The sequence below is a fragment of the Mugil cephalus genome, chromosome 9 (genome assembly GCF_022458985.1).
Source record: "Mugil cephalus isolate CIBA_MC_2020 chromosome 9, CIBA_Mcephalus_1.1, whole genome shotgun sequence".
Lineage (NCBI taxonomy): Eukaryota > Metazoa > Chordata > Actinopteri > Mugiliformes > Mugilidae > Mugil > Mugil cephalus.
In genome coordinates, this window is record NC_061778.1 from 18,842,386 (window position 1) to 18,868,741 (window position 26,356).

At 41.9% G+C, this 26,356-nt stretch overlaps 1 protein-coding gene across 3 annotated transcripts in view; it reads left to right on the forward strand.

The window, feature by feature from the left end:
• The window catches only part of clcn2c (chloride channel 2c), a 143,377-nt gene that overhangs the window by 73,789 nt on the left and 43,232 nt on the right, over positions 1 to 26,356 (forward strand). For all 3 annotated transcript variants that reach the window (XM_047594209.1, XM_047594208.1, XM_047594210.1), the window contains exons 5-12: positions 1,254 to 1,387; positions 3,663 to 3,740; positions 8,851 to 8,929; positions 9,914 to 10,039; positions 10,919 to 11,003; positions 14,815 to 14,916; positions 15,793 to 15,877; positions 19,552 to 19,707. In XM_047594209.1, coding sequence (XP_047450165.1) covers positions 1,254 to 1,387; positions 3,663 to 3,740; positions 8,851 to 8,929; positions 9,914 to 10,039; positions 10,919 to 11,003; positions 14,815 to 14,916; positions 15,793 to 15,877; positions 19,552 to 19,707 — 845 coding nt within the window. The remainder of the gene's footprint in view (positions 1 to 1,253; positions 1,388 to 3,662; positions 3,741 to 8,850; positions 8,930 to 9,913; positions 10,040 to 10,918; positions 11,004 to 14,814; positions 14,917 to 15,792; positions 15,878 to 19,551; positions 19,708 to 26,356) is intronic.

Here is a 26,356-nt window from a genome sequence, read left to right on the forward strand (position 1 = left end):
TTATTTATTGTTTCTGCAAGTCAGTCATGAACACATAGCAGCTTGCAGCCCAAATCTGTCCTACCTAGAGATATTTGGTCCCAAAAAGAAACTTGTGGTAACTTAAAACTACTGCACAAGCTTTAGTACACACAAACGCGTGAAACGTGATGCATTTCCTCCTTTATATTTAAAGGCTTTGAATACAGGGTTTTGGAGGTCTGTAACGTTTCCATGTAATACATAATTGTGGAGTTGCTTACTTTATGTTGGATTCATGTTAATGAGTATTTAAAGAAATTAAAATTTGTGGGATGAAATAAAAAAAAAATATATATATATATACATATATATAAAATGTCTAATCAACCAAAGGTTTTGTGTCCTAGTGTAATCTGTCCCTGTGGTTGTTTGCATAAGGAAGAATCAAATGAAACCCCGATCGTCTTCCTATTAGGCCACCAGCCTGAATTTAATCAGCTTCTCCTAAACGCCTACTGTATGTGTAAATGTGTGAATGGTAGTTCCGCCATGTAACGCCACCAGAGGCTCGGCTCCCTCCCGAGAGGGCCTCCTCTGCTTTTGTATCGGACGAGGGAACGAGAGAAATGTGGATCCTCTCTTAAATTCATTCGTTTGATTCCAATTCAATACTTTGTGCTGCATCTGGGGCAGAGACGTGCCTCTCACTCTCAATAACGGAGGCTAAATAGATGGGTGTGCTCCTGGGAATCTGAGATGTCTTCTTCTAACACGGAAGAATCGTTTCCTTTCACCCGTCATCTTTTTTTTTTTTTTCTCTTAACGGGGGATTTTCACAGAATATTAGGAATTAAGACACTTTCTACAGCATTTCATATAAACTACTAAACTAACCTGTTACTTAGAATACAAGTAATTTAAAAGACAATGTGTCACATAAAAATCCATAAAGTGCAGCTCATTCAAATCAAATACGTGAAATGGTCTTAAGACTATGACACACCAAACACCCGTTTTAAAGTAGCTCTAAAAATATTTAGCTTTTAAAACAGCTAATGTCATGTAGAGAATTAGCAGCCATTTCCAAACCTTACACACTCAACTATATATGATGTATGTTTTTTTTAAACTCATTCCTATTTAAATCCCCAAGAAAAGGATGTTTTTTTTTTTATTTAGTACCTTTGTTTCTTGCACACGTAGCTTGACATTGCTTTAGATTTGAAGCCACGTCTTTCAGTGTTTTTGTTCTTGACAGTCGACTGTAAGCGCTCGCTCTTCTTCCCCCTCAGGTTCAGGTATACCAGAGATGAAAACCATCCTGCGAGGAGTCGTGCTCAAGGAATACCTCACCTTCAAAACTTTTGTGGCCAAAGTTATCGGCCTCACCTGCGCTCTAGGCAGTGGCATGCCTCTGGGCAAGGAGGTAACGCACACGCGCGCACACACACACATACACAAATTAGCCTGAACCTCTTCATTTGTACATAAAGCGTCTGTGTGCACGTTAATGGAACTAGTCCACTAAATGAGATGACCCAGGACAGCAAATGACAAACACTCCACAAGCTCACAACTCTATCAATCAATGAGGCAGTCATTACGATGTGTGACTCACTGTTCTGAAATGAATTGCAAACTGTTCTTCTCACCAGGGTTGAGGAAAAATGATTTATGTGTAGTTTGTTTTCCACTGAACGGGCTCAGAGAGCAGTAGCTGCACAAACAGTATACGGGATGTTGAGCCGAACCTTTTAACAGATATAGATATATATTAATACCTTCATTTCAAAACTTTTTAAGGTGATTATAAGTCAAGGCGTTCTACTGGGCTCAAGGAGAAAGTAGAATCTACACATAACATGTGCACTTTTGACTGGTGGTGTATCTATGTGGTATAACAAGTGAAATTCTCAGGGTGCTTAGACACCACATTTGAAGCTGTAAATTTTCAAAAAACAGTTTTATTTGGGGAAGGGGTCTTCAACGTTTTTCAGGCCAAACTGGTGGAGAGATTAAGTAGGGACCCCCTACCTACTATATGTGTTCTATATTAAACTATTTGTAGATACACATTATTGTTATATTTTTGTATTCTATAGTGAGCTATTAAAATAACACACGGGTTCAAATAATATATTTTTTTTATTTCTAAGCCCCCCATCGCCACTGTGCCAATCACAATGCTGCATATTACACGCTGACTCTGTCAGGTTCCTTTAATGACAAAACAATAAGCTACATTTAAAGTTAAAACTGTCAATCTGTCAGTTATCTGTCAATTTTATATATATATAATTCTTTTCTTGACAATTATAACTTTAAATGTACCTAAACACTGACATACTAAAATATGTGTGATTTTTGTTAATGTGTATTTAAAGAGATTTCAATTTGAGGGGCAAAATTGTGGGGGGAAATTAAGAAATTGTATATATAAAAAATGTCTAATCAACCAAAGATTTTTGCAGTACCGCTGCCAACCCCCAGGGGGCCGCGGACCCCCTGTTGAAGACCTATGGCTTAGACTAAAAATGAGCCTTGCAGCCACATGCTGTTTTTTCTCACCATAAATTCTGCATATTATCAAAATCTAACAATTTGTAAACCATAACACTGTAAGGTATAACGCCATGATGTCATTTTGAGTCACTCATGTGTAGTTGCGTTGAATAAAATTCAAAACTACCCATGAAACCACCTGATCTGTCAACACTGCGCAGCTGTGTGTCATTATTACTGACGTTGTGAGGAACGATCCAGTCTCAGCTTCACCGCTTTTTGTCAGCAGTGAGACCAAAGCTCCCATCAAACAGTTGTTTTCTAGCCCGACTCAATGACCACATCATCAAACCTTTGAGTTATGATGAAACCCAGACCAGCGCCAGGCTGTTAGCTTTCACAGCGTCCAATAAATCTGCCGAACCTGCGCTGAACCAACTTCCATTGAAATAATTATCGGCCGTCAGAAACTCATACAGGGAGAAGCAAAGTGTTGGCGACGGTGGTGGAGCATGTTGTAAAACCTGCATCATGAATCACTGCTTACATGCTCCGACTAACATGCTCCATTACATGAACCCTCTCCAGCTCGTTCTCGTTCCAGTCCCCCAGTACCCCCGCAGCATGAATTACGGATGATTCATAAATGGCGCGCGCCGAGGCCGATACGCTCGGGTTCATGCGGAGAGCAGGGAGTGTACAGATCCTGAAAAACAGGAGAAAGAGGTGGAAAGTGCAGAGTGAGACTTTTTCCAATCCCACTGGGAGCGAGACGAATGTTTTTCTGGAGGTTTTGGGACTTGGGATCCCCCGCCTCGCGTTGCAGATATTGTTTAGTAGTGGACTTGGACTTACTCGTGAACAAGTTTGTGCGAATGCAAATTAGTGTAGATTAGTATTTCTAGAAAGTGTGGCAGCCCCCTAATGACATACTTGCAAGTAAAAAAAATCTTGTCTCCTCGGACACATGCCTCAGGCCCTTCGGCTTGTGCGCTGCTGCAGCAGCATCTGCAGTTTGGATTCAGTGCAGCCCCTCTCGCTTTGCATCACTGTTCTGATGCCCTCGCTTTTAATCCCGTTAGTTCCACTCTCTTCTACGCCCTCTGAATGTTAATGTTCTCTGATGTGTTTCCCTGCACGTTTCATGAGCTGTCCTGGGTAACTCCCCTGTTTTGTGTCTTTATTTCTCCTCCTGCCAGGGTCCGTTTGTACACATCGCCAGTCTGTGCGCCGCTCTCCTCAGCAAGTTCATGTCTCTGTTTGGAGGGATCTATGAAGTAAGTCTTATTTTGTATGTCTCACATTATGCTTCCACCTCTTCCATTTCGCCCACTCGATTCCATGGTCTTATTGGTTTCACTGGCAAATTTAAATATGTTCTTTTTTCATTTTGTTATTCACTAGTGTCCATGGCATGTATAAAACCTTCCCTCAACAATCCCACTGTGTAATACCCTGAATCTTACAGATATCAAAGTGATCGTTACATGTCAGCTCACTGTGATTGCACGAGCAGGGGCGCTGCCAGAAACTTTGTGCCTCTATGAAAAAAAAGTCACATTGGGGCCCCCCATCATAAATAAATAAAATTCACAGCATTAAACAAAGTTAGAAAAATAAATGAAGTCAATCCTCCTTAAAATAATGAAAACAGTATATATTTTTTTAAAATCGCACACATTGAAACGAGATAATAAAGCGACTATATGAATAGGTTTTGAAGTTTGAAATATGGCTGTAACAAAGTGACAGAACCAGTGACCAAATTAAAAGTCCCCAGGAGCCCAGCGTGGAGCCTTTTTAGTTCAAAGTCATTTATCAAGTCTTTGAAGTCCAGCTTTCTCTTCAACTGACTTTCAATGGACAACATGGCAAGACTCTAAAGCCTGTCCTGGGACATTGTGGACCTCAAATATAGTTTTTTCTTTTTCTTTTTTATCAGTTTAGCTTATTGAAAGCGCTCTCCCCTCCAGCGACAGTCAAAGGTACAATGTACAAAAGATGAGTCAATCAATGCAGGCTTCTCCAAAAATGCTTTAAAACCAGATTTTCCTTTGCTACTGGACAACATTGTGACTGATCCTGTCAGTCAGGGGCCCATGGAATCCCCCCCCCCCAATATGTCGCCATTGGGCACAAGACGACAATGACTGGTGAACGTCCCAACCCCCCACTGGATGCTTACTATTGAACACCCATTATATAGGGAGTCGGTACACATGTAAGCATCATTGCAGGCTGACTACTTTGTTTTCGGGTCATGATTTTATTAGTAAATGGTTTTGTATTTATATAGAGCATTTGTACCGTTCGCCACTCAACTTTATGATACATCTAACCATTCATGTGGAAAATGTCTCAGTCAGGACGGTTCAGCATGTGGTCCACCAAGAATGGAGCCACTAGCCCTCTGATTCGTGGACACTACACTCTACATAACAAGACACAATTAATTCTCAACTGATATCTTCTAAAAAAAACGTCTATTAATATGTCAGACAAAGATGAGCACAGTCTTTTTTCTTTGCCGGATACGTGCTAATACAACAATAGCATCTGCCAAGCACTATATGCATCTACAACAGCAACTATAGAGGAACGTTATGGTAGTTCATTCATTAAGGGAACTTCAGTGATCAGAGTAATGAGAATTATATTTAGTTTTTTTTCCCGTTATATACAGCAACAATCTTCTAATCAGTCTGATTAGCACAGAGCAGGGCACAGATGAGCCGTCCTAATAATAATAGCACTCCTCCTGTTAATGTAGCACATTACAACTTTATAAAGTGCATCCAGTGAAAATGTAGGGTCCTCCTGTACAAAAATGTGTCAGTAAGATGATGTGATGCTCATCTGTGCTCCTCTCTGCTGCCTGAACTGAACAAATAAAGCAGAGATCTCCTCTAACAGTCGCTAGGTTTTAGTGCTAAATTTATTCCGTGATGCCTCAGACAATGTGTCCCCGCTGAGCTGCAGCGGAGGATCAGCAACACAAAGAGGGAATTTCATAGTAAAAGAAGATTTTATTGCACACGGGTGCCTTGATAATATGTGACTTAAAAAAAAAAAAACAAACAAACAAACAGTGCAGGTAATGAAGCATGAACGGAAAACCTGTTATGTCTCCACATTTCTGGAATGGATTTTTTATACCTCATGCTTATATTTAGACAAATCAGATGGATTCCGAGACCAACGCAAGCTTCTGGTGAACGTACTAGAACCTTTTAAGTTAGTTTTGATAGAGCAACACCTCCACCTAAATGTCCACTTGTGTCTCTCAAGACCATGGTGGTGCAAATGAAGCTTTTGATGAAGTCAGTGCTTTTATTCCGGGCAACTCAATAGATTTTTCCATCGATTTCCAACATCATAAAAGTCTGAGCACAAAGTCAGCTACGTAATAGCTTAAGGCAGCACTCAAAGGTTTGATCAGAAAGAAAAGTAGAAGGAATGAAACGAAATGAAAAGATAAGACTGGCGCTTTTAAAAGGCCAAGAGGAATGGAGCGGGGGGGTTGGGGTGGGTGGGGCGAACTGACATTTTTCAAGTTGTTGGAGAGTGAAGTGGTAAAGAGAGCAATAGGTCTGAAAAGTGGTAGATAATGACAGCGGGTGAATTGCTGGAGAAAGGGTGGCGGAGAAGAACAAAAAGCTCACCTGTGAATGAAGATGACTGAGAGAACTCATTTCTAACATGGATGCCTTTTGGACAGCTGCAGGCAGCGGCCCGATGCTTTCCAGACAGTCGCTTTGTCTGACGTAGGGATTATATTTGTTAGTTTCATTATCTATGCAGCTGAAAATGGAAAAAGTGCAGTTTTATCTCCTTTTTTCTTCAGGAACTGGAGATAAGAACCACTAAAACCCCAATTTTATAAATCTACTTTTGTTTGTCAACAAATTAGATCTTTTTCATGTCCCGAATTAACTTTTTTCCAGAGAGGTGAGAAACAGTGTGGAGACAAAACAAAAGCGGGATGGAAAAGATGCAGATTGAAGTGGGGGAGAATATTTTTCTGCTTCAGCATCTTCTTCTTCTTCTTCTTCTTCTTCTTCTTCTTCTTCTTCTTCATCCTCATCCTCTTTGTCTGTGGGGAGAGGAGTCTGGGAGGGAAGAGAGGAAGTCTTGACTCACATCTCCCTCTTAGCGGTGATAAGATGTGAGCAGCTCTCTTGAGAGATGAAATTGAGGATAGATGGGAGGGTTTAAAAAAAAAAAAAAAAAAAAGATTACACACGACAGTGGGACGAAAAGAATGTCTGTATCTGGATCTCCTGAGCTACCACGCCCCTGCTATGGATCAGCAATATAGACTACAAAACTGATCCCGTCCATCCACCTGAAGCTGCAGGTACTTCCTGCATGGACTCTGTGGGTCAATTGGAATTCCTTCTCTATCTGCTCCAAAACAACAGGACTTCAATGACACATCAGCATAATTAATGACGCTGATTGTATAAACATGTTGCGTGGAGTAAGTCGACACATCGTGATGCTGAAGCTCGTCTCCTACTGTGGTGGCTCCTGTTACAAGGCAAGCTGAAAATGACTTACAAAGCCTAAACTCCATCATTCCAGTCAGAACTGTGGGAAGTCTTTAAACACAGACATAGCCGCAGCCTCTCTACCGCTATGATCAAGCATCAAACGTTCAAACATGTCACCAACATGTCTCAATATCAATTAACGAAAGTTTGAATATTAACAGAGTTATTGTTTATAGAGACTATAATATAATATATATATATACTATATACTACTATATATACTATATATATAAGACTATATCAACTACCAATGAATAAGTTAAAAAAAAGTCAAGCCCATATAGTTCAAATGGTTGACCTATAATTTCCTGTTTCTCTCTACTGATCCATTCGCTTAAAAAAATAAATAAATAAATTTTTTTAGTTTAAGATCTTACAGTTTTCTTACAAATGTGGAAACACTCCAATTCCAAAACGGTATTATTTAATGGTTGGGCTAACAGGCCCCAGTACAAACAATACTGTTCATTAATTGCCGTGTAAAAGACTAAAGGTGAATCTCCACCACAAGGGAGAAGTTTATATCTTTTGAATTCAGATAACGTGGGCAAACCATCTGGAATCCATTTAGACCCACACCTCACCGTTTGATTTTACTTTGGCCAAAAACAAATGCACCATGTTCTCTCCATCCCTGTTTTGTTTTTGCTTGACAGTTAAACCTTTCATCTGCCTGTCTCCCTCGCTATCCCTCCCTTCAGTAACCGCTGTCGTCGTCGTCGTCACCCTCGTTACATTGTCTCCCCGTAACCTTCTGTTCCCCTGCAGTCTCTCCAGAGGGCTGTGTTGCATTTTATGGCATATTAATGCTCAGAGTGTGTGTGCATGTGTGAAGTGTCCCTCCGCGGCAGTGTCTCCTCGTCCTCTCCAGGGTCTGAAGCACAGTGTGTTAATGTAGCCCGTGGGCTGTGAAAGTAAGCTTTTTGTGTCGAAGCTCTGTCGTTCTGGAAAAAAAAAAAATAACAGCGATGAGTACTTTACATGCACACGGAGTACGCCATTAGTTGAAGAGGGCGGACACTAGATGGGCTATATAATGGCAGACAATTATCTTTCTTTTTGTATCAGGTCTGTGAATGTCAGTTGATTGAGTTAGATAAGTTGTTGTTTGTAGTTTTGTTCTTTACCGGCTTAACTTTGTTTCTTACTTACTCCCATGCTACCTGAAGGAACCTGCTCTTATAGGGATTAAGGTAATTCAATTGCACAGTTTCCAGCATGCCCTCCAGTCCCTGTTCCTTCTTCTTCCAGCTGCCGAGGTCTTGTCCAACAGACTGGACTGTCTGTCGTTTATTCCAGTATCCTGTCTCAGATTGGTTTGAGGGTCAAAGCATGTTTCTGTCAGACACCACGCAGTCACAAGAGTTATTTTTTTTCTAGTTTTATGTCTCCACAAACAAAATATTTTCTAATACACTTAAGTCTTTTATCTTTCTAGAAGCAGAAAAATTGCTAAATTGCTTATTTACATTTCAACATCAACTTGTTGTGCAAGCTTCATGCTTTTAGTGAAGTGAGACGTGTTTCCCTGAAACCTGGAAGCAGTAGTTAAGTGTAAAGTCAAAGAAAACACACAACAAAACACACTAACCTGTCACTAACGCTGCTTGAAGGACATTGGCCTCATTGGAATGAAGGTAAGTTGGATCAGACGTGTCCAAAAAAAATTAAATTGTTCTTGTGTCTACTTCCTCCTTGTATTGCTTCTAAATGCTTAATAGGTGGATTTGATGCGTTCTGATCCTGCCTCGTGATTCGTTTTTAGACCCGGGTGCTTAAATGGCGAAGACTCACAGGAGTGTAACCAGTTGTGTGCGTTGTGTGTGTCTTTCAGAATGAGTCCAGGAACATTGAGATGCTGGCTGCAGCCTGTGCTGTGGGAGTGGGCTGCTGTTTTGCTGCCCCCATAGGAGGTGAGTCTCCCCCAAAGATATCCGAATAACAGAAGCCTGGCACGCACTGTAATAAAGCAGAGGTGTAAACGCTATATAATATATATAGTCTCAGATCATCCAACATAACACGTTATGGGCTTTATGTCATTAAAATTGATGGAGCAATTCTTTTTTTTTTTCTTTGTACTTTTCAGGGGGGATCTTTTAGTGAAGGCGATATCTCTTTCTGTACAGCTCGTAACGTCTCATGTTAAATTTAGAAACTTGGTAAATGTTGGCGGAGATCTCAGGTCTTTGTGTGAGTGGCATCATTTATTCAGCTGCAGGTTTTTCTCCGCCTGTGCTTGTTCAGTCATTTTACAGCACACTGTGGCTTCATCTGGCGAATAACTGAGTTTTTGAAATGGAATATGACATGCCCAACAACTGAGATCAGCTCTGAGTGCAGATGGTGGCTAACAGCGTTGTCTTGTTTTTTTCTTATTTTTATATACTGTATATAATACTGTTTTAATATTTTATGTACTTACCAAGGATACAAATTGGATCTCTAAATGGCCTTGGGCCTCAGACTTCTCTGGACACTAGCAATGTTTTATAGCTACTTTCTTGACAAGCTGACATCGATTTTATCACTGCTCCCTTCGTGTGGTCGACCATATGAAGCTCACTAATGCACTCACTCTAATATCATCTTCCGTAGCGTACAAATATCCACCGTGACGTGACAGACATCCTACTATCCTAATATTTGTCTCTGCACATATTTGTGTATGAATGGATGTGAGGTCTTACCATTTTCAATCATTTTGCGACCTCCACCACAACAAAAAGATGATCAGGCAGTGTTCAGAAGCAGCGGCTTCAACAAAGCCTAACGGTCACGAGGAGGTGTGCTATTAGGGGCTTTTCTTAGGAACTTGTAAAAGGTGGGCAACGGGATTCTGTCTGTGGAGAAACATGTGTCTTACAGTGCTCATGCCTCGTGCTTGTGTGTTCCAGGGGTGTTGTTCAGTATCGAAGTAACGTCCACATTCTTTGCGGTGAGGAACTACTGGAGAGGTTTCTTTGCCGCTACCTTCAGTGCCTTCATCTTCAGAGTCCTAGCTGTTTGGAACAGAGACGAAGGTAAGATGGACGTGCTCAGAATCCCCAAGACTCTCTAAGCACGCGGTGTGATGCAATGTAACTTAGAACTGTAATTTAATCTTGAGGTCAGTTATATTCAGAAGTGTCCCTCTCTGTTATCATATATGAAGAGGGCAAAATCTACAACCAACACGACCCCATCACTTTTCAGACAGTCTCAACAAAATGTGGAAAATGTACAAGCTGAAGGTAGAATCTGTGGGAGCCCCGTTGTGCTGAATTCACACATGAACGATATCTGGACCTGATTCTTCTGACACTGTCTAGAGTTGACCTTTCACATATGTAGCAGGCATCAGAAGATTGTCTCTGTCAGTGTGGAGGAGGGGAACTCATCCATAATGATGACAAACCTTACACTGATATTAACATTAAGCAAAGGACAGGGTTAATGTTGTCTGTTTGAGAAGGGTCATATCATTGGCATGCACCAAGAAGAGAAAACTACTAATTGGGTTAAGAACTGTCCAGTGCATTGTTGGAAACTGGAAGGATAGCGGGGAACCAATGCCTTCAAGGCAGAAATGGGTTCCTAATGGAGCTGAAAACTAACAAGAGTCTGTCTTTACAGAGGCAGATTTCCAAACTTCCAGCCAATCAGATGGCTTCCTCTGGACTGCCAGGCCCTTGTTAGCTGTTTTTAAACAACATCTTCTCCAACTATCTGCATGCTGTGCAGATAGTTGGACTGACATGAGTCCTGTCCAGCTCCTCTACAATGAGCTGAACTTTTTTGCTTCTCACTCGTTATCTTCCTTCAGGGACAGAAGCTGGATGGCTGTAATGTCCAATCCCTCTCTGACGTTATAGAGGCCTTCTCTCTCTTTCTTAACTTTTGTCCTTTGTCCCTTTCTCCAGAGACCATCACGGCTCTCTTCAAAACCCGCTTCCGACTAGACTTCCCCTTTGACCTCCAGGAGCTTCCTGCCTTCGCTGTCATTGGGTAAGTGTTCATTGGTGGCGTGACACTGTCCAGTCTGTGTCTTCACAAAGACAGCAATTAGACTCATGAAGTGTGGGCAACGAGGGCCGCTAGCCCTCACGTCAAACACCAGTCAAAACGTGTTAATATGAAAGATTTATAAGTAATTGGCCCAGATTACTAACCATCAGTTAAGTATTCATGAAACTAGAAAGAGGTAATTACAGAAGGAAAAAAAAGTTTGGTCTGCTGTTGACGTCCAAAGAAACTTAAAGCATAAAATCAGCGACATGTGTTGTGACCTTCTGCTTTTCCTGTATTCCCATTTACTATGGCTGCAGCATAAATTTAGATATTATTTAGAAGCTCCGCTCACTGTAGCTTGCGAAGGTGTTACTGCAGGGTGGCTAGCGTGAGTCACCTAATATGGATTACTCAGCCTGCAACAGTTGCTGGCGCACTGAGGGATGTCTTATTTTATCCTGCCTTAGCCTGGAGGCGCTTCCTTTGCTGTGAATGAGACCATAGGCTCCTAGAAGGACGCCAGTGGAGAGATGGGAGGGAGGACGAAAGCACATGCGTTTGTGTAACCAGCGCATAGGTCTGCCCAAGAGAGGAAAATCCTCTCTTCTTCTTTTTTTTCCCCCTCGTCTTTTGTTCTTCATCTCACGGCTGCTTTTGGTTTTGTTTTTGCCTGGAGGTGCTAAAACCCACTGCTGCATCAGTGACTCGCACGTACAGTACACTTAACACTGCCTCCAGAGATGGCAGCCGAGCGCTTAGCCCAAGTTTTACACTGTACCAGTGTGTGCGTGTGCGGAGGAGGCTGCGCGCCGGTGCATCCGCGGAGTTTCCATCTTCCCCTGCCAATAGCTGTCAAGCTGGGAAAGTCGGTCAGTGTCTCAGTCAACTAGGCCGGGAAGAGTTTGTTCTGTTCCAGCGGCCGCCAAGGGCACGTCTTTGAAGAGTCACACACACTATTCTGTGCACTGTTTACACCTTGGGGCTTTAGAGAGATTCACTGGGAATTGAGGAGGACGTGATACGACCTCATTCTCGCACTTGCGAGTGTGCACACGTGAGAAATGCATCCAGTACAGCGATTTCCCAACTAAGATCTACCGAGCTTTTAATATTCCGTATCGGCAGATCTAATAATAATAACTTAAATAAACAAAAGCGCTTCCCCTGTAGATTCATAAAGACTTTTCTTATTTCCCTTGTATTCTTTTATATCACATGTGACCGGATGAAGTCCAGTAAGTAGTGCTGTCAAAGACAAAGTAGTGGGAATGTAGCTTGTGCCTTGGCCCCAGAAAACCTGCGTTTTCTACTCCACAAATGAGCTAGTAATCCAACGCCACAAACTCCATAACCCCCTCTGGAATATATTTTTCTCTGCTTTTAAATCAGCGTTTGTTGTTTCGTGCAGCTTTTGCGTGTGTGCACTCGGCGTACTCCAGTTTTTTTTTGTTGTTGTTTTTTTCAGCTGCATTAATCAATCATTACTTTTGAATAACAGTGTCCTACTGGAACCTCACAAAAACAACCACATTGCATAATTTAGAAATTTCTATCTGACTGACTTTATTTTCCTGAGTGAATCACTTCCACGGAGCAGGCGTGTTTAGTCATGTGATTTTGGTTAGGTCTCTGACAGCTTTTATCTGTCCAATCGCCGTTAAAGCAGAGGAGGAGGAAAACATTCTGACGCTACAGGGATGTGGTTTTGGTTCATGGCGAATCTAAACTAAATAACTAAAAAAGATACCGATCTCATCGCTTTGAAAAATGCCTGGATTGGCCCCGGTAACAGTCTCTCAATACTGGTCGGGACTTCCCTAGTTGGAAGGCGTATTCTGGCTTTTAAAAAGAGCCAAAATACCAAAAGGCAAAATGTTTTAGATAAATAAAATGATAATAAAAAAAAATTAGCTTTACTTCTTTTGATGTGACAATAAGAAAGTTACTGTTGGGTCATAAGCACGAACATGTAACCTACCACATGTTCTCCATGGCAACAGCCCTGAACTTTTGCTCAGACTAATGATGCTCCAAGTGCAGCAGCTGAGGTCAGTAAGGCTACAGGCAAGTATAAAGAAAGGAAGATGCTGCAACTAAAAAAGCAGTGTGGGTTTGAAACTAGACAAACAGTAGTTCAAATGGTTAAGACATGAAAAGGTGGAAGGACTAAACAAAATGTTCTGCGCCGCTTGAGAGATGTCAGGTGGAAAAAATGCTAAAATTAAATTAAATAAATGGTGCATTTGTTGGGGACTATTTTTAGCAGCGTATAAATACATGTGTGTAAATATGTGTGTTTCTGGCAGTGGGGTTGGGCCAAAATAAACTACTGTAAATGGGCACCTTAAAACCAGGTTTCCATGTGTAGCATAAGCCAAAAAAGTATCTTCTTCCATTAAAACTCGATGTTCATGAAGTTCTAAAAAAAACGGAGTTGAGACTCTATGAAATGTAGTTCATTAATAACCCAAAACTGCAGAGACTCAAAATAAAATCTTCATGTGAGGCTTCATCATTCATCTTATTTTTTTTTTAAGAAAACATTTTTAGCTACACGTGGGCATGATATGGAGCTTTAATCGTGTCTGAAAGCACAGATTTAATTAAATAAAGAACAATACAAACAGATATAATTCTTAAAGTGCGTTCCTCTTGATTTCTTCCATTTAATCAGCAAATTGGTGTATTTTCCTTTGCCAGATTTTAGGCAACAGCCACACGGTTATTTTCTGTAATGATTAATCTGCTGCTTATTAATCAATACATATTCAGTACAGTGGAACTTAAAAGCCAGTGAGATGTCACAGGCATCAATGCATTAATCAACTGACAACAATTTTGACTTGATTAATCATTTGAATCACTTCAAGTCGAATGTATTCGAAAATGAGCAGTTTTAATAGAGAATATATGAATACTGAACATTTCATTTAACCGTAATGAAGCTCTCGCTACACTTTCTTAGTGCCTCCGCTTAGAGGAGCAGCACTGTCGGCTGAAACACCTTTATCTGCCTCTAACACCTGCCTGTCCTCAACCAATAGTCAAATCTTTACCCTAAACCCCCCCGACACTAAACTGTCCCACGGAGGACACCTACACAGAACACAGAAAGGCCGACGAGCAGTGCAAAGACTCCCTCATCATCCTGTTCATTATTTATTCAAAGGTATTTGAAGGAATTAATAATGCAGCAAGATAAATTTATAAGCATTAGGTTGTCTGCATAGCTGTCTGAGTCTATTCTTTCTCTCTCCTCGTCTTTCTTCTCCTCTCGCTGCCATAAAGAGGGCTCCCGCTGAGCCTTTAAACGCATACTTACATAAACCTCTTCCCCTGCTTTGTCTCCGACTCCCCCACACATGCCCATCTCGCTGTGTGCTGTCATACTGTCTCTCGGCTGAAACTCCCTGTTCATTTCTTTACCACATCTATGTTTCTGCCTCCGATGTATGTCTTTGTTTTCCTCTGTCGTCATTGTTACTCTTCTTGCATTGGCTGACTTTGTCTTTGTCCTCCGTCTTCTGTCTTTGTCTCTCGTTTCCTATCACTTCTTCTTTGCTTTATGCACAACCTGTGGCTATTCTTCTTTACATTAACGTCCACCTCCAGTGCTTTAGAGACGAGTTACATTGGCGTCGTTTTTACTGTGGCCAGATACTGCGTACGTGGTTCAAGGGAGGAAAAAAAAAATACACTCTTGCCGCCTTGGCTTGTTTACACTTGATCTAATTTGGTCTGGTTCAGGTTGATTATACATAAGGCTCCAACCATCTTTTTCTTTCTTTTTTTTTTTTTGTCCCTGCAGCATTGCCAGTGGTTTTGGCGGGGCGTTGTTTGTTTACCTGAACCGACTGATTGTTCAGTTCATCAGGAAACAGAAGGCCATCAACAGGTTCCTCATGAAAAAGTAAGTACGACCTTCTGCAGGGAGAGACTGCGCTCATGAATGACGTAGCTATTCCACTTCTTACCCCTCTCCTCTCGTGCTTCAAATGCTGTTCGGATTATTCAGTCTATTTATCATGCATAGCGTAGAAATATGAGCAGCGCAGAGGCCACGAGGTACGTCATTCAGTGTTTGCCTCTTACGTGCTCGTGCTGAAAACCTCAGAAGTGAAAGGCTTTGTCAAAGGTGGAGTACCAGTGGAAGATATTGGCAAGAACATCCGCAGGCATCCCGGCCTCCACAAAGCACTGGCGGCCATTGGTGGACGTGGAGCAACAACTGAAGTTCACCAACCATATTGTGGCCACAACACTGAGATCAGATGTTGTTGTCCCGTCCAAGTCCACCAAGCAGGTGGTTATGTTGGAGCTAACAGTTCCTTATGACGATGGCTTTGAAGCTGTTGAAGGAGATGGAGAGCTACAGTAGGTGTCTCCTAACAGAGGTCAGATGCAGGGGTTTTGTAGCCTGATCCCTGTCCAGAACCTTTAATGTCTTCCGGTATTGGTGGAGCAAGGAAGGGAGCAGCCATCCGCAAAACCACGGAAACGGCAGAGGACACGGTGCAGATGATGGAATAACCCTGTGAATGAGGCCTTGAGCAACACTTCAACGGCTTGGCCTTTTTCTGACTTTTATTTCTTGCAGTTAACATAGCGTTTGGACACCTGTTTAGTCTCTGTGGAACAGTGTAAATGTGAATGTTGGTTTACTGTATCGATGCTGACTTTTCATTCCACTCTGTGGTGAAGGTGAAAAACATGCCTCTGTCAGTCAGCTCATTTAACTGCATCAAATATTAATAGTGTCTCTTTTTATTACTCTCTGTCTTTTCAGGCGTCTGCTGTATCCAGCACTGGTCACTTTAATCATCTCCACACTAACGTTTCCTCCTGGCTTTGGACAGTTTATGGCTGGAAGAGTAAGTTTAAACCTTGTTTTCCAAACTGAACTGCAGCTTTTACGCATCCAAAAGAAAGCCTGTGTCATTATGACCCATGATGTGCTGACTTCATATTTATGTGTTTTGTTTGTTCTTATCAAATTTTTCTGTTGTAACATGTTTGTGGAACATCCAGTAAGTGTTTTACATGAAGTCACTGCTGCAGCCGTGTGTGTGTGCAGTGAGCGTGTTCCTGATGTGGGCAAAGCGTCAGCAGGTTTAATCACACAGGATATTCATGGAGTGAAAGTGGCCTTCAAAATGGTGACGTCATGTGTTACATGATCTACAAAAATACAAGTGCTAATTTTTAAATTCAACCGGAAGTTCACACACTGAAACATTTCAACCTTAACAAAAGTTCATCTGCTGCTTTGTGTGAAATTTATTCTGTTATTCCGTTTGTTCTGAAATTTATTTATTGAAGTTGTTATGTATTTGTCCAAGCCATTTATTTGTGGATCCCGTTTTCCCTCAAATCATCCTGCATGTGTGCAACCCTTGTTTTTATTTGTGTGTCATGTAACACTCATTTGTCACCGCGTAACGAAGTTAGTGTAGACTGCAGACAAGTCAACTCCTTTTAACGTCTTCATTTACTATAAGCAAAATGACATCAGAACTCCAAGTATGATTCACACTGTACATGTTACTCTGTGTTGTTGTTGCTTCATTCATTACTACACTGTTAACACAACAGTCTGATTACCATTCATGTCAGCGTGTAATTGTTCCTCATACTCACAGCACAGATTCACATGTCCTTTGTAAGTGCTCCTGTTGAGTCCTGGATGATCACACTGTCCTTTCGCTTCTCGGGTGACTCATAAACCTGTGTGTGTGTGTGTGACTGCACTCCAGTTTTACCCCTTCATCCGTCTAATTATCAGAATTAGAAACAGAATAGTCTGTGCATCATCCCTGGGCTGTGTTCTTATACAGTGCACTCACGCATGCTGTAGCTCGGCCTTGGCTCCTAATCAGAGGGTGAGTCAGACTTCCAGTGCTCAGAACCTGCCCACGCTGGCCCACTCCTCTTAAAGCTCGTCTCCGGAGCGCACGGTCAGAGACCTCTGTATTCAGATCCCTCCGTCTTGCTCACACACTCCTCAGACGCCACGTGTCTGCCGGTGGGCAGCATAGTCACCACCGGTATGAACTACTGTAGTCTGGGCTTCAAACAGCTGCAGGTGAATTTGTCTTCCCCGCCACCTTACATCTTAAATCTCTAGTGACATTGTTTTATGCACTCTGAGAACATCGTCTCCCGTGCTGGCACGCAGGAAGATGACTCGGGCGGGTTTTAGATGCTAATTAAGAAAGGTAATTTTCTCAAAGTGATACAGAGAATCTGTCAGAGTAGCAAAAAAATTGATGCGCACTGTGCAAAGAGACGGCTGAATAATGCAGGCTAACCACAGGCTTCCTGGATAGAGAGGAGGAGAGAATATTTCCAATCACCCCATAGTGTTTGCACTTGAACTTAAAGTAAATGTGGATTAGTTATTCAGCCCCAGTGTCAGGTGTATTATGGTATCTTAGATTGGCAAACCATTACAGTTACTCAGCTTTATTCACTAATTTAAATCACTGTTAATCCTCGGTCATTAAAATTGTTTAACATGCTCATGATCAAAAAACTCAAAATAAAGGTTAAAGAATGGAAAAGTAGCTTAAGGTTTATAATAGGTTTATAATGAGTATTAGTAAAACATTCTGTTGTACAGAATGTTTCTGTACAACAGTGTCATTTCTGCTTTAATTGACCCCTTTGGGTAACGAATTAGTTATGTTGCATCAAGTGACAAGCAAGTGATCATCTATAACTACTCATAATAGAGGGCCGCTTGTAGACCTGGAGCCTTCTGGTGCTGTCACTGTGAGATATTAACAACCATTCACACTCACACCTACGGCCAATGTAGAACCACCCGTTAAGCCATGGTGCGTGTCTGTGGGTTGTGGGAGTTAGCCAGAGCACCGGGGAGAAATCCCACGGACTCACGCAGAGAGAACATGCAAACTCTGTACAGAAAGGCCCCAGATGGCTTGTTGCTATGATGTGATAGTTCTAATCATTGCACCAATGTGCTTCCCATGATAGTTATTGGATCACAAAGTCATTTACAGGGATCCTGTGAGCACATGGGACCAAGGTTTACTCACATGTGCACAATGTGTTCCACTGAGGAGATGCACCGTTTGAATAAATAGCTCATTGTTATATCATCACATTTGTTGTTTTAATGAGAAGGAGACTTCTCATGTTTGTTCTCTTATGAGAAACTTATTTTTAAAAGTTCTTTTTTATGATAGTATGACATACGGCCTTTTACCGGTTAGTTTTAACAAGAACATTTCTCGTTACATAACAATGCGTCACTTCATCCCATTATACCGTACTGGAAAACTTTATTGCTATTTCACACATCCAACAAATCTCGTTACAACCAACTTTTCTTGTTATGACATGATGAGGTGTTAGAGAACCTCTGTAACCAGTGTAGCTGACAGGGAGATGTGGCGAGACATTTTTTTATTTATTCTGGCTGGGGGATCGCTTTGGTGTTGTTTATGTGCCTTAGGTGTAGTTGTGTGTTCTTTTTGGTGTGGGAGATTTGGACTCGGCCTGGGTTTGTGAAATGACGAGAAGTTTTGCCACAGGGAAAGTGACATGATGTAATAATGAGAAGTGCCTTGTAAGACGGTTTCTAGTAACAAGTGTTTACAAGGAGCCTGGTGTCTGGTGATAATGATTAAAATACACTGATCAGCCACAACATTAAAACCACTGGCAGTAGAAGTAAATAACATTGACCATCTTGTAAAAATTCAGAGTTCTGCTGGGAAATTTTTGGACCTGGCATTCATGTGGATGTAACACCCACCAAGATCAGACCAGGCACCCCCACTCCTAATGACACTCCTTGATGGCAGCAGCCATCTCCAGCAGGATGCAGCCTGACACAGACACACACCAAAACAGTTTAGGACAAACTCAAAAGACGTCACTAGATCCCAAACTCCCAAGTATCTGTTTGATGCACTGGAACAATCCTGACCCATAGAGGCCCCTCCCCTCAACCCATAGGACCCAAAGACCCACACGAACAACAATCTGTCACCAGACCCCACGGAACACCCTCATAAGCCCATATCCATTCTCTGATGAGTGAAAACTGTTGTGGAGCCACAAGGGAGACCTACACAATATTAAGGTGGTCATAATGTTATGCCTGATTGGTGTGTATTATAATGCAACAAGTAAAGAGTCTTTTAAAAATAAAATCGTGTTTCTCATTGTAATACTTATGAAAACGTTATGTTCCTTTATTTAATATACTTCATAGTCGATCCTAAATTTAAATTCCACCTTTTTTTTCATACCTTAATGTCAGCATCTTGTGGTTACGCTAAGTTCCAGTCAAGTTGGTTTTGTTGAAACTTGAGGTGAAGGATATCATAAATCACTCTACTCACTCTAGCCTTGCGTAGCCACTCTCAGATCCTATCAGAATCAGAGTCTTTCATCATAGGACTTGTTACATGGTGCGATACAGAGAAGAAAAAATAAACTCTTGGATGCATGCAAAGAATGAATGCTACAAACCTGCCCTCTCATACTGCCGTATGTCACTTCCTGTGTTTTGTAGCTGACTCAGAAGGAGTCTCTGGTGACACTACTGGACAACAGGACGTGGGCCAAACAGGGCATCGCTGAGGAGTTCGAATACTTCAGTAATTCCCAAGCTTGGAAACACCCGCAACTCAATGTCTTCGTGACGCTCGTCCTCTTCATCGTCATGAAGGTAGGAGATGAAATCTGTGAGAAGATGCTGGGAATTCACAACGTCTCCAACCAACAAGTTGTTGGTTGGTTTCTGTCTGCAAATATGTAGCAGCTAATGTGATACATTGATCTTTTACTCCTCTTTAAATTTATCACAAATTAATCACAGTCATGCTGTTACTAACACTGGGAATCCATTCTCTACTAATCCATCTAGTCTTTTTAAACAAGCTTCACCTTCCAGCACCCTAGGGCTTAAGAGGTTAAGTCTTCCCTTTTGGTTTCTTTCAGTATTGCATATACTCTGCTACGTAAAATTCACGCATGCAGCAGCTGCTTGTGTCTGCTGCATCACTAAAGATAAAGGAAGGTCATAAGGAGACAGTGATTTGAACATGAACATATTATAAATGAGAGGGATTTTGCTCCTTTTATTCAACACTGGACCAGAGCTAATGGGAAAGCCTTGGAACAGAGCCCATCTCCTCCTGCCTTTGGTAAATAACAAAGGGAGAGCATATTTAAAATAAAAAAAAAAAAAAGAAAACACGTCAGAATGCTGCCTATCTCCCCCTCACTGTGTAACAACGTTACGTTCCCGGGAAGCCATTTAAAGTTTTTGTCTGCTTTGATGGTGTATCGCTGAGTGACGAAGCCAATGAATCCATCTGAAAATGTAGAGCGGAGCCTAAATGAGTTAACGGAACAGGAACTGATCCAATGCTTATTACAAAATGTTCCTAAAGTAGAGAATGTTGAATCATTATCAGTTGGGGTCAGTGAGAAAAATGCAAGTTGACCTTTATTATCACTAGTCAAGGGAAACAGCGTGTTTGAAATGCAGTGAGCTTAGCACTTACCACGATCATTCATCAAAAATGTGTCTACAGAGGAGGACATCAGTCACTGGTGAAATAGTCTGTGATCAGGGAGCAATGGAACAAGAAGGAGCAGCCACAGTGAGCTGCTAGATGAAGAGCTGCAGATGACACACTGCTCACCTTCAAAATCATATCATGCAGCATAAAATCAGATCACAGTAGTTTGTTTTACTGGCTTCAGAATTCTTTCCCAACGCACAAAACCTATTTAAAATGTACCAAGAGAACCTCATAACAGGAAACGTGTAGATCCTTTGTGGAAGTCGGTATATGTGAGGTGACAAATTCATCCATATAAAACTTTCCCCGGCTGTTTTGCTGAGCTAAGAACTATGAGGGAACGTAGCATATGCAGTGGAAGTATCAGTACCTGGCTCTGGCTTAACTCCCCTGGGTCTCAGTGACAGGGAGAAACAGAGTGTTGTTAAAATTGTTGGAGCCCAGCCACTGCACTCTTGGCCTCGGGGAAGAAAACAACAAGCTGAACAGTTACTCTACAGTATATATTCATCGTTCTCTTTTTAGAGAAAACGGCAATGTCAAGCCACCTATCGGCTGTTTTTCTTATGGTCTCACCCACGAGAAGAGGCCGCTGTTTTGGTTTCTGTTAAAGGGTTGCTGGAGTAGAGGGCTGCTGGGGTTGTGATTAGACTGGCTTTTGTTATGTTTGTATTTATTTGGACTGCACCGTTGAGCTGCAATGAAATGTCCTTCCCCAATACCAAAAAGTAGACATTATAAATCACCATTACTGCATCGCGTGCTGTGTGTGTGTGTGTGTGTGTGTGTGTGTGTGTGTGTGTGTGTGTGCTATGAACTTCGTACAGCAACTCAAGTACACAAAGAGAACCCTGCAAAAGTGCGAGTGGGTGCAGAATAGAGCGAAGTTGGGTTATGTGTGTGCACATGGCCAGATGGCTGCAGGCACGGTTTGAGGAAAGTCATGTTTTTACATTTAAAATGACATGAAAAGCAGTCCATGCAACAAAAGTTACATACTGTAGAAAGCTCAGGTAAAAAGTTATAAAAGATCATATACACATTTGCTAAATCGCGTAATGAAAAGTTTTAACGCAGAAAGTTTTATTTTTTGCATGAGAGAAAATAACTTTTGAGTCGTACAAGTATAAAACATCACATTAGTAAGCAATAAAACAAACCTTTATCTTCTGCAAACACACAGAGCTGATGGTCTGCTGTTTGTCCCCCACCATATTTTAAAGCTTAAGCCCCGTACCAAGTCAAATACTTTTAAGCTAATTTCGAAGGTATTCCGTTATCATGTGTCCGTCCATCGTCCGTCTTCCGCTTGTCCGGGTCCCGGTCACAGGGGCAGCAGCTTCAGCAAGGAAGACCAGACCGCCCTCTCCCTGGCTATTACACCAGCTCTTCTGGAGGAATCCCCTGGCGCTCCCAGGCCAGACGAGAGCTATATTCCCTCCATCGTATCCTGGGCCGACCCTGAGGCCTCCTTACGGTGGGACATGCCCAAATCACCTCTGACAGGAGACGTCCAGGAGTCATCCTTACCAGATGCCCGAACCACCTCAACTGACTCCTCTTAACGTGGAGCACCTCAACCCGCATCACTGCAGACGCAGCTTTGATCTGCCTGTCGGTCTCCCACTCCTTGCTACCATCACTTGTAAGCAAGATCCCAAGATACTTGATCTCCTCCACTTGAGGCAGGACCTCCTCCCCAACCGGGAGTGGTCAATCCACCCTTTTCTGACTGGGGACCAAGGCCCCCGCCTTGGTCTGCTGCCCGATCCACATAGCACCAGACCCTTGTCACTGTCAGTGGATGGGTGCAACTGACCCACCCACACATGACTCGCATTTGCCACTGTCCTGCAGAAGTTTCAGAGTAACCGCTATGCTGTTAGCTTGTTTTCTGCTTTGCTCTTCGGCTCGGTATTTTTTTATACTACTACTGCTACTGCTTTGAAAAACTACAAATAGGCGCTTAATATCTTAACCAAATTGTCGCCCTTTTGGCCAAGAGTGTCAGCCACCACGGATAGCAATACATTTCAAAAAGTATAGAGCAGAAATACTGCAAATGGATGGCTGACGACTCCAATGTCATGTTATGTAATCGCGGAGCCTGATGATGTGTCTGCACTGCAGTAACGGCACAAACTGACTCACCGTCATTGTTTCACAGCAGCACAATGGAGACACTCGCTCTCTGCCTTTTGTCTCTGGTTGTATCTCAGAAATAAGACTTTCAAACACTGGTTCTGATTGCCTTACGAAGGGAGTTTGACTGACTCAACTTTTCTTGATGAAGTCAGCCATCCGTTCTCTCATTGCCGTGCGTGTGCGTATCCTGTCCCGTCCTTTTTCTGCCCTTAAGCGAAGTTGCACTCGTCTTCGTCCCATTGTGTGAGGTCCACTTCATGGTATGTGTGCGTGTGCACGTCTTTCTGCATGTATGGAGTGTATCAGGTCTGGACCTGACTTATTGGTGGGATTTGTACCACACACACACACACTATTCTAACTTTAATCTCACACTTGAACAGATCTCACTGAGCAGTTTCAGCATCTACTTGTGGTTATGCACTGACTCACGTCCACTCTCTCTGTCACATACACACCCTCATGCACACAGACACACACATACACACACACACATAAGAATCTCTTATGATACATAGACAGTCCTCGAAGTGAGGCTGTAATGGCCCTGTCTAATTACAGCCTTTGTTTTTTCCTGGATTCAGCCTGGTGATTTTCAAAAGGAAGATTGCTCTCTCTCCCTCTCCTTCTTGGTTATGAATGGTTCCTTTATTCCGCTCGGTAATAATCTCGTCTTGTCGCCCCTTTTCATGCCGAAACTTCAGAGAGACTCTTTTTACCGGCTGCTAAACTTTTGAAAGAAAAGGTGCGCGTGTGCGTCTGGTGTCGGGAAGTCATCGACAGCAGAGCCGTTAAATATAAATACTTGGTGTAATGATACAGCACAGGTGAGGAGATGAAATGTTGATCTTTGTAAAGTTCACTGCGTCTATCGAGAAGTGTTAGACGTGGTGCCCTGAGAACATTTTTAAGCTTCTGAAAACACGCCCCCACACACACCTGTAAGCTAATTCGGTACACTTCGATGTTAAATGCTATTTTTAGTTGCGTGCAATTATGCACATCAGCGTTGGTTTATTAATACAGGTGTGTGTGAATGTGTGTGAGTGTCCTCCAGGATGAGCCAGTCCTCTGTCTTCTCTCCGTGTGTGTGACTGAGTGACGGAGAGCTGGCAGTACTGTAATTGGAGTGGGAATATAAGAAGGGCCCCTGAGGGTCCCTGAGGCCCCCAAGCGGTAGCCTGTCCTCTGGACGTGACACACACACACACACACACACATAAGCACAGAGGGTTCTCAGATGAATGACAAATTAAATAGAGTATAAATGTCCTGGGTAGTGCGTCATAACTGCTATTCCTGACATAAGTGTCCTTCACTTCTCCCTGCTGCTTTACATATTTTCCCCCAATTTATTTATTTTTTTATGTTTGACATCAATAAATAAAAAGGAATCATGACGCAAGGTGTGTAACATACAGTAAAACCCATAAGGATGTTTAAAGATTAGTGATCAATACATAAAGACTCGCTGGCAAAGGTGTGAAGAATAGATTCATTTGTGTGTTTATCTGCTTCACTGTCAGCTGAATTGTTAGCCTATCTGGCGAAACCTACGCTAATAACCTGAAACAGCGTTTCCGAGGCCAAGGAGCATTAATTACTTAGTGCTCTGTTAGCAAAAGCGCATCTACAGAGAAACCAATCCTGGATGCTGCTGTATCAGTGTCAGCAAACATTGGCAACTCACTTTTGCTCCGTATTGATTTTGGTCAAATTTACACACCAACGTTCCATTTATAATGCATGTTTGTTCTCCTTGATCCTGAAAGCTATATGTCTTCTAAGGTCTAGTCTACGGGGACGCTGGCTTTAACCGGGAAGGTGCAGCTTTCAGACTTTTGCAGGATCCAGTCAGTAATCGTCTCTTTGCAGGTTTAAGAAGCTTAAATAGCTACGTGGCTCTCTGCATAAGTTGGCTGAAAACACTGTATAATAATGACTTTTTAAAGTTTATAGTTGGCTCGTTTTGAGACTAGATGAATGTTTGCCTTGGAGGTGCAACAGATGAATGATGAAAATGGTAAGCTCCTCAGGCGCTACTTACCATCTGCTTACGTCATTATTAATCGGACAACACCTGGGCTAAGAATTTACATGTCAGGTGGTGGGGTGGGGGGGGGGGGGGGGGGCTGGAAAATCTGATAAGAAGTGGGCTACCAAAAACCTTCAAAACCTAAGCATAGTGTACAGAAACATCTGTGCAAGAAGTGAAGAATGCCTGAGCCTATATCCTGTGGGACTTTCAGATACAGACTGACAAAAAAACGATGATGGCTAACAAACCGGACATTGCAGTGGTGGACAAACAGCAGAAGAGGGCAGTAGTGATAGACGTAGCAATCCAGAGTGATGCCAACCTGAGAAACTTGAGAAATAGCAAAAAAAAAAAAAAAAAAAAAAGGGAAAAATAACAAGTCTCTTTAGGTCTCTTTTTACCCAACTAATGGGACTAGCTAGATAGGTTAGCTTGGCTTGGCTTGGCCTAAACCTGCAAGTAACAGGTGACTGAAATCTGCAACTATGTCAACTACCCCTTGTCAACATTAAACATTATGTTTTACAGCTGCCAACGGATTTATTTGGCAAAAACAATATGTGCTGGGAGCAAAAGTATTTAAATTAACCAGATGATAACACATATTCCAGCATCCCTCTACATCTGTAATTAGTCTAATATTGATCAATTATATGATAAACATGCAATTAATCTGCCGGCACCATATCTATTGACTATCTGTTTCCTTTAATGAGAGCATAGAATTCACATGAACTATACCTGCTTCTCTCGATAAAGAGAGAAGCAGCGTTAGAGCAGGAAAACATGCTGCACTTTACCAAAGCACATCTCACATCTTTACACATTAAAATGATAACCTCAAGTGCACAGCTCTGTAGAAATGAAATAATTTAATTCTGCTGGGTGCATTTAATAGATGTATATCACGCCAAGGTTGTAAAGTTCTTGCTGGTTTTTGCTGGGGGTTTAATCCGTTACTTGATCACTGCAGCTGAAATGTTAAGCTCGAGGCTTGGAAATGAACACGCTCTTAAGATATGAGGAAAAGCTTTCTTTCCTGAAGTCCTAATGAATTTCTGCTTTAGTTGCATTTAAAGAAAATATGATATTAATGTTAAGCTTTGATTTATGTTAAACTGTTTAAGTGGTTTGGATGTGAAAGACACTTTCTTGTCTTTGTGCCATTTCCACCGTTCTTTAATACTTTATCCACATTACTTGTTAAATAGAGCGTAGTTTGGACCTGGAGATTGATTAGATGAACTCTTAAACACTGATTTTTGTTTTTTTGTCTGACAATCAACAATATTGCAGATTTTAATCATGATATCCTGTGAAGATTTGACAAACGTGGAAAGCAGGACATATGAGCCTGTCTGTGTTTATTTGTCCGTTAAACCAATGTTGTGTAATGTGTAAAGTTTTGGGTACAAACGCCAAAGATTCTGCCACAGTTGGATTGTTTTCTTATTTCATTTTCTGGGACATACAGCATTTTAGCATTTCCTTCAGCTTCCTGACAGTCTTGGCATCAAGCACAAGATGTTCAGTTTTTCCCGTTTATGTCTGTTACCTAGAGACCAGTTGTAATTTGGCCAAGCGTAACTGCTTTGTGACCAGTT